General features: G+C 39.9%; 1 protein-coding gene across 1 annotated transcript; it reads left to right on the forward strand.

Annotated features, from left to right (window-relative positions):
* The first annotated feature begins 1,715 nt into the window (after positions 1 to 1,715).
* LOC114688559 (olfactory receptor 1468-like) lies at positions 1,716 to 2,654 on the forward strand. The gene has a single exon (XM_028863140.1). It carries the CDS (start codon positions 1,716 to 1,718, stop codon positions 2,652 to 2,654), a length of 939 nt encoding a protein of 312 aa, XP_028718973.1.
* Positions 2,655 to 7,479: the final 4,825 nt, after the last annotated feature.

A 7,479-nucleotide genomic window follows, 5' to 3' on the forward strand; every position in this document is an offset into this window, starting at 1 on the left:
ATGACAAAGAGCAATTTACAAATGAACAAACAGCAGGTACCCAGGATGTGCAGACATAAGGAGAGAGAAGCATTGGTGCATTTTGTATCACAGTAAAATGCATAGAATTGCTTATGTTGGAGTGGAATACTCATACACTGTTGGTGGGAATGCAAACTTGTACAGCCACTTTGGAAATCAATATGGTGCTTTCTTAGACAATTGGGAATCAACCTCCTTCAAGACCCAGCTATACCACTCTTGGGCATATATCTAAAGAATGGCCAACCATACCTCAAGGACATATGCTCAACTATGTTTATAGCAGCATTATTTGTAATAGGCACAACCTGGAAACAACCTAGATGCCCTTCCACTGAAAAATGGATAAACAAAATGTGGTACATATACATAATGGAGTACTACTCAGCAGAGAAAAACAATGACATCATGAGGTTTGCAGGCAAATGGATGGAACTAGAAAAGATCATCCTGAGTGAGGTAACCCAGACTCAGAAAGACAAACGTGGCATGTACTCACTCATAAGTGGATACTAGATGTAAAGCAAAGGATAACCAGACTGCAACTCACAACTCAAGGGAGGCTACCTAGTAAAGAGGACCCTAAGAAAGACACAGGTATTGACCAGAAACAGAGAAATGGATGAAATATACATGAGCCAACTGGGGTTGAAGAGGAGTAATGAGGGGCAAGAGTCAGGGTAAAGCGAGCTTAGAGGAGCAGGAGGTACCAGCTGGATCAGGAACAGAGTGGGAGAACAAGGAAAGAGACACCATGATAAATGAAGACCCCATGGGATTAGGAAGAATCAGAGTGCTAGAGAGATGCCCAGAAATCGACAAAGATACCTCCCCAATAGACAACTGGCAATGGTCAAGAGAGTGCCTGAGCTGACCTACTCTGGTGATGGGATGGCTGAATACCCTAACTGTCATGATAGAATTCTCATCCAGTGACTAATGGAAGCAGATGCAGAGATCCAAGGCCAAACCCCAGGTGGAGCTCCAACCTTCAAGAGAGAGGAGAGATTACATGAGCAAGAGATATAAAGACCAGATTGGAAAAAGCACAGGGACAAATAGCCAAACTAGTGGAAACAAATGAACTGAACCAGTAGCCAAGGAGCACCCAAGGAACCGGATCAGGCCCTCCGGATTAGTGAGACAGTTGATTACCTTGAAATGTTTGGGAGGCCTGCAGGCAGTGGGACCAGGTCCTGTCCTTGGTGCATGGGCTGGCTTTTTGGAGCCTGGGGCCTATGCTGAGACACTTTGCTCAGCATTGGTTCAGGAAGGAGGGAACAGGACCTGCCTCAAATGAATATACCAGGGTGGGCTGAATCCCCAGGGGAGGCTTGCCTTGAAAGAGGTGCGATGGAGGGTGGATGGGGGTTAATGGCTAGGGGGTGGGAGGAGGGAGGACAGAGGAATCTGTGGCTGATATGTAAAATTAAATTAACTATAAAATAAAAATTATTATTATAAAAAATACATAAAACTCTCTAGGAAAGAATGGGAGATAGAAACCTGTCAAAGAGAAGCTGAGAAGAATTGTTAGTGATTAAAATGATTACAGACATTTGTAATTTGAGGTTATAACTATGATAACTGTCAGGTAGATTGTTGTAGAATATGTATCCTAGATATATCTTCATTTTTATTTTGAATTTTAAGGAACCCTGATATTTTCTCATTAGGATAGTGGAAACAAAAAAATGATAATGAGCAACCAAACTGTCATCTCCAAGTTCCTCCTCCTGGGCCTACCCATTCTTCCAGAGCACCGGCACCTGCTCTATGCCCTGTTCCTGGCCATGTACCTCACCACCGTCCTGGGAAACATCATCATCATCATCATCATTCAACTGGACTCCCATCTCCACACACCCATGTATTTTTTTCTCAGCAACTTGTCCTTCTCTGACCTCTGTTTCTCCTCTGTCACAATGCCTAAATTGCTGCAGAACATGCAGAGCCAGGACCCATCCATCACATATGCAGGCTGCCTGGCACAACTGTACTTTTTAATGGTTTTTGGAGACATGGAGATCTTCCTCCTTGTGGTCATGGCCTATGACCGCTATGTGGCCATCTGTTTCCCCCTCCATTACACCACCATCATGAGCCCCAAACTCTGTGTGTGTCTGATGGTGCTGTGCTGGGTGCTTACCACTCTGTATTCCATGCTGCACACACTACTCTTGGCTAGATTGTCATTCTGTGAGGACAATGTGATACCCCAGTTTTTCTGTGACATATCTGCCCTGCTCAAGTTAGCCTGTTCTGACATTTATATTAATGAATTAATGATATTTATCATGGGAGGGCTTGTTAGTGTCATCCCATTCGTACTCATTATTGTGTCCTATGTACGAATTGTCTGCTCCATCCTAAAAGTTTCTTCTACTCACGTTATCCACAAGGTCTTCTCCACTTGTGGCTCCCACCTAACTGTGGTCTCACTGTTCTATGGGACAATTATTGCTCTCTACATATTTCCATCAGCTAATAACTCTACTGTGAAGAAAACTGTCATGGCCATGATGTGCACTGTGGTCACTCCCATGTTGAACCCCTTCATCTACAGCCTGAGGAACAGAGATATGAAAGAGGCCCTGATAAGAGTCCTTTGCAAGAAGAAAATCTCCTTATAATGGCAACAATGGGATTTTGACTTAAATCTATCTAGTAAATATATTGATATTAATGTTACAAAATTTATAACACAAAAGAAATAGAGATTCAATAACATGCTTCATAATATTTGGACTGCAAACAGGAGTCTTTTCTAAGTAGTTCAGTTATGGAAGAGGAACTTTGTGACTCAGTGATGCCATCCTCTGCCCTGCATGTATGATTCTAGAAAACCATTAGGCAAGAGCCTCTGTTCTATCAGATCTCCTTTCTTTATATTCTTGTTATCCCAACACTTTGTGATTTTAAGCAATTTTCTGTGTTGACTGCAGTATGCTTTATAAATATAAATGAATGGTATATCATGATCCTTTATTGATGCTTAGTAATCTTTTTGCAGTTTATTTATTTTTCTCTCATACCGTATATCCTGACCACAGCTTCGCTCCATCCATAATTCCCAGACCCTCTCCCACCTCCCCTCTCTCCAAAATCCACCCCTCCTCCATTTCTTCTCAGAAAAGAGCAGGCTTCCCAGGGATGTCAACTGAACACAGCATTACAAGATACATTAAGACTAGGCACTAACCCTCATGTCCAGACTAGATGAGGCACTCAGTAAGAAAAAAAGTTTCCCAAGAGCAAGCAGAAGAGACAGAGACACACCAACCCCTATTGTTAGGATTCCCACAAAAACCCCAAGATAAACAACCACAGCATGTATGCAGAGGTCCTAGCACAGACATATACAGGCTCCTTGACTGCTGCTTCAGTCTCTGTGAGACCCTATGAGCCCTGTTAGTTGACCTTGTGGGCCATGTTCTCCTGATGTCTTTGACTTCTCTCTCTCTTACAATCCTTCCTCCCCATCATCTGCAAGGTTCCCCAAGCTCCACCTAATGTTTGGGTGTGGGTCTTTGCATTGGTTCCCATCAGCTGCCAGAGGGAGCTTCTCTGATGACTATTGAGATAGGCACCAGTCTATTAGTAAAGCAGAGTATCATTAGGAATAATTTCACTGACTTTTTTGGTAGGTCATGTTTGGTTCTATCTTAGATCTTTGAGCCATCCAACTTCCAGGTCCTGGCCACTCTGACAGGTCCTGTACTCCCTCTTATGGCTTGGACCTAAAGTTAGACTAGTCATTGTTTGACCACTCACACAAGCTGGGAGCCACCCCAGCACATCTTCCAGCCAGGACTGGCCTGGGTCAAAGGTTTTGTGGATGGATTGGTGCCCCAGTTCCAGCAAAGGGAGCTGATGCTGGTTAAAGGTGATCAATTCAATAGCTGAGGAATGCTTCATTATGTAAATATACCACAATTTTTTACCCATTCTTCAATTGAGAGATATCTATGTTGTTTCTAGTTTCTGGCTATTGTGAATAAAGTCATTATGAACATAGTTAAGCAAGTGTCCTTGTGATAAGATGGAGTATCTTTTAAGTATACGCCTAAGAATGGTATAGCTGGGTCTTGAGGTAGATGGACTCCCAATTTTATGAGGAACTGGAATACTGATGCCCACAGTGGCTGTACAAGCTTGAACTCCCTCCACCAATAAAGGAGTATTCCTCTTGCTCCACATCCTCACCAGCATGAGCTGTCACTTCTGCCATTGATCTTAGTCATTCTGACAGATATAAGATGGAACCTTAAAGTAGTTTTGATTTGAATTCCCACGATGGCTAAGGATGATGAATATTTAAGTGTTTCTGAGTCATTTCAGATTCCTCTATTGAGAATTCTCTGTTAAGATCTGTACTGCATTTTTAATTGGATTGTTTAGTTTGTTGGAGTCTAGATTCTTGCATTCTGTATAAATTTTGTATATGTGTCCACTATCAGGTGTGGAGTTTGTGAAAAGATTTCCCGTTCTGTAGGCTGCAGTTATATCCAATTGACAGTGTCCTTTGCCTTACAAAGAAGCTTTTCAGTTTCATGAGGTCCCATTATGAATTGTTGATCTTAGTGTCTGTGCTATTGGTGTTCTATTCAGGAAGTCTCTTCAGGAATGTCTCTAGTGCCAATACATTAAAGGCTTACCCCGCCACCATTTTCTCTTCTATAAGATGCAGTGTATAGTGTAATGTTGAGGTCTTTGATTCACTTGGTTTTGAGTTTTGTGCTTAGTGATGAATATAGATCTATTTGCTGAGGGTAAATAGGAGAGCAGTGAATCTGTGGAATGGGGGCAACTGGAGGAGAGAAGGGTTCACTTGGGATGTATTATATGAGAGAAGAATAAATGAAAGTATTTTTTAAAATGGACTCTGTTCAGATCTGAGGCCAATTTTGATTGGATCATTTGTTTCCTAAATGCTCTGCTTTTTAGGTTCTTTGGGTACACTCTGTGTCCTTCCTCTTCACAAATGATGGCTTCCTTCATGTACAGAAGCAATCTAGTTTCATTAGGCTGAGGGTCAGCTGTTAGCATTAATTCCTGAGAAAATGCAGTCCTATTCAGAAAATCTTTTCCTGGGCTTAGTACCAATAAGTGAATTATGTGTTTTGAGTCATTGACCAAATGGACTCCCATAGACACACACCCCAAACAGTACAGGCTATTGCCAATGCCGTGTGTCACCCTTCCCAACTTGACATTAAAACCTGATTGTGGAAGAAATAGGTGACAAAAATAGACATAAGTTTCACCCAGCTATGAATTATGTGACCTACAATAACTATCTGTCCACAAGAAATGCCCACTGATGCAATCATGCTCAATCATGCCATGAATATTATAGGAGTATCCAACCACTTTTTATTAGATGTGAGACCTGCTCCATGAGATTGGACCTATACTCAACAGTGTGTATTAGATGAAGAAACCAAAACTGGATGCCATAGACCTTAGGGGAAACCCACTCCTATTATTTGGCAAACTGAACAGCAACAAAAATGACTCTTAATGATGTATTCCTATACACATAGAACAGTGCATCATTCAAACCTCATCAAGGAAGCTTCTTCTTGCAGTAGAAAGAAATTAGCACAAAGACACACAACTAGACAATGTGAAGAGAATGAGAGGCATTGGAGTGTTCAGCCTGAAATGGGATGTCTATATCCCACCCTTCCCCTCAAGGTTCAGGGGTTGTTCCAAAAAAGAATTTAAGAGTCAAAAGCAGTAGACGACTCCTAGGAAGCAGCTTATCTAGACCAAATAGGAAAGATGCACATGTGAATAATGTGACAGCACACACAAGACCAGCACAAGTCAGGCCAGATTTAGGCAAGAAGCTATTTGCAATTGGAAGTTGTCAGGAGAGGGAAACTCAGTTTGCTTCACTGGAGTGTTACTGGGTGAATCAACCATACTCCAGGGTAGGACCCATGTTTAGGAGTGGTTCTCCAACATGAATCCGACTCTACGTTTTTTGTGGGATGTTCCTTAGTAATTAGTTATTCTTTTGTTTTTGTTTTTTTGTTTTAAGAGAGAAAAAGAACATGAAATTTGGAGAATACAGAGGTAATACATGATCTTTAAGGAATTGAGGTAAGGGGAAATTAAAATATATTGTATGAAATTATATAAATTACATTGTATGTAATAACAATACTGTGTTTGAAATTCTCAAAGATAAATGAAAACAATTTTTAGAAAGTTCAACATATGATTGCTACCACCAGAGACAAAAATTCTACTAATTGTCTACCTACAATTACTATGATATTCAAACAAGCAGTTGAACATGATCATCTATAGCAACAGTATTTATTACTTTCATAAGGTAGAAAGAGCCATTAAATGATGACTAGGAAAAATGTTTCATACAATAAAAGGAAATAATAATCAGTGACAAAAATAACTGAAATATTGATGTGTATTCCTATATACATGTACCTTGGAAAACATAGTAATAAAAGAGGGTGGAGTTTGTATGTTATATGGTTCCACTCATATGAAATGTTAATAATAGAAAAAGTACATAAAGTAGAATGGGACTCCTCTGGGTGCCTGAGATCAGGCTGGGGAAAATAGACAGTAGCAATGAATGACATAGAAGTTTGTTTGAAGAAAATAATTGTGTGATAACTGAATAAATGAATGCACAAAACTGTGTAACAATAGACTTCATAGTAGTGAATAGTATTGTTCTCAATTATATATTCTCAGTTACTATAATTATTATAGTTTAGCATAATTATTACTATAAATAATAGTATAGTCTCAGTTCTTATACTTCTATAGTTCCATCATGGAATAACACAAAGTTATACTAAATTGGAAGTTAAGCAAGTTCCAGTCACTTTAGGTTCTTAACTACCAGTATACAGAGAATAGAGCAGTGATTCTCAACCTTCCTAATGCTGCCACACTTTAATACAGTTCCTCATGCTGTGGTGAACCCAACCATGAAAATATTTTCATCACTACTTTAGAACTGTATTTTTGCTACTATTATGAATCCTGATGTATGTATCTGTGTTTTCCAATGGTCTTAGTTTAGCCCTGTGAAAGGGTCATTCAATCACCCCAAAGGGTCTAGACAGCTGGAATAAAGATACCATTGTGTTTGAGGTCATTGATGCTTATGACCAAGGGAAAACATGGTTGCTATGCAAAAGTAAAACAAGTAATACTGTGTCTTTTCCTGGGGCATTCTCTAAGAAATGGTAATATTTTCATGTCACAAAGTAAATGTTAATATGACCTATGTTGACCCAAATAATATAAGAATAATGGAGATGCAGATTCCCAAAAATGAAAACTGAAGAATGGATAAATAAAATGTGGAACATATACATGATGGAGTACTACTCAGCAGAGAAAAACAATGACATCATGAGGTTTGCAGGCAAATGGATGGAACTAGAAAAGATCATGCTGAGTGAGGTAACC

Source organism: Peromyscus leucopus, chromosome 8b (genome assembly GCF_004664715.2).
Source record: "Peromyscus leucopus breed LL Stock chromosome 8b, UCI_PerLeu_2.1, whole genome shotgun sequence".
NCBI classification, from domain to species: Eukaryota; Metazoa; Chordata; class Mammalia; order Rodentia; family Cricetidae; genus Peromyscus; species Peromyscus leucopus.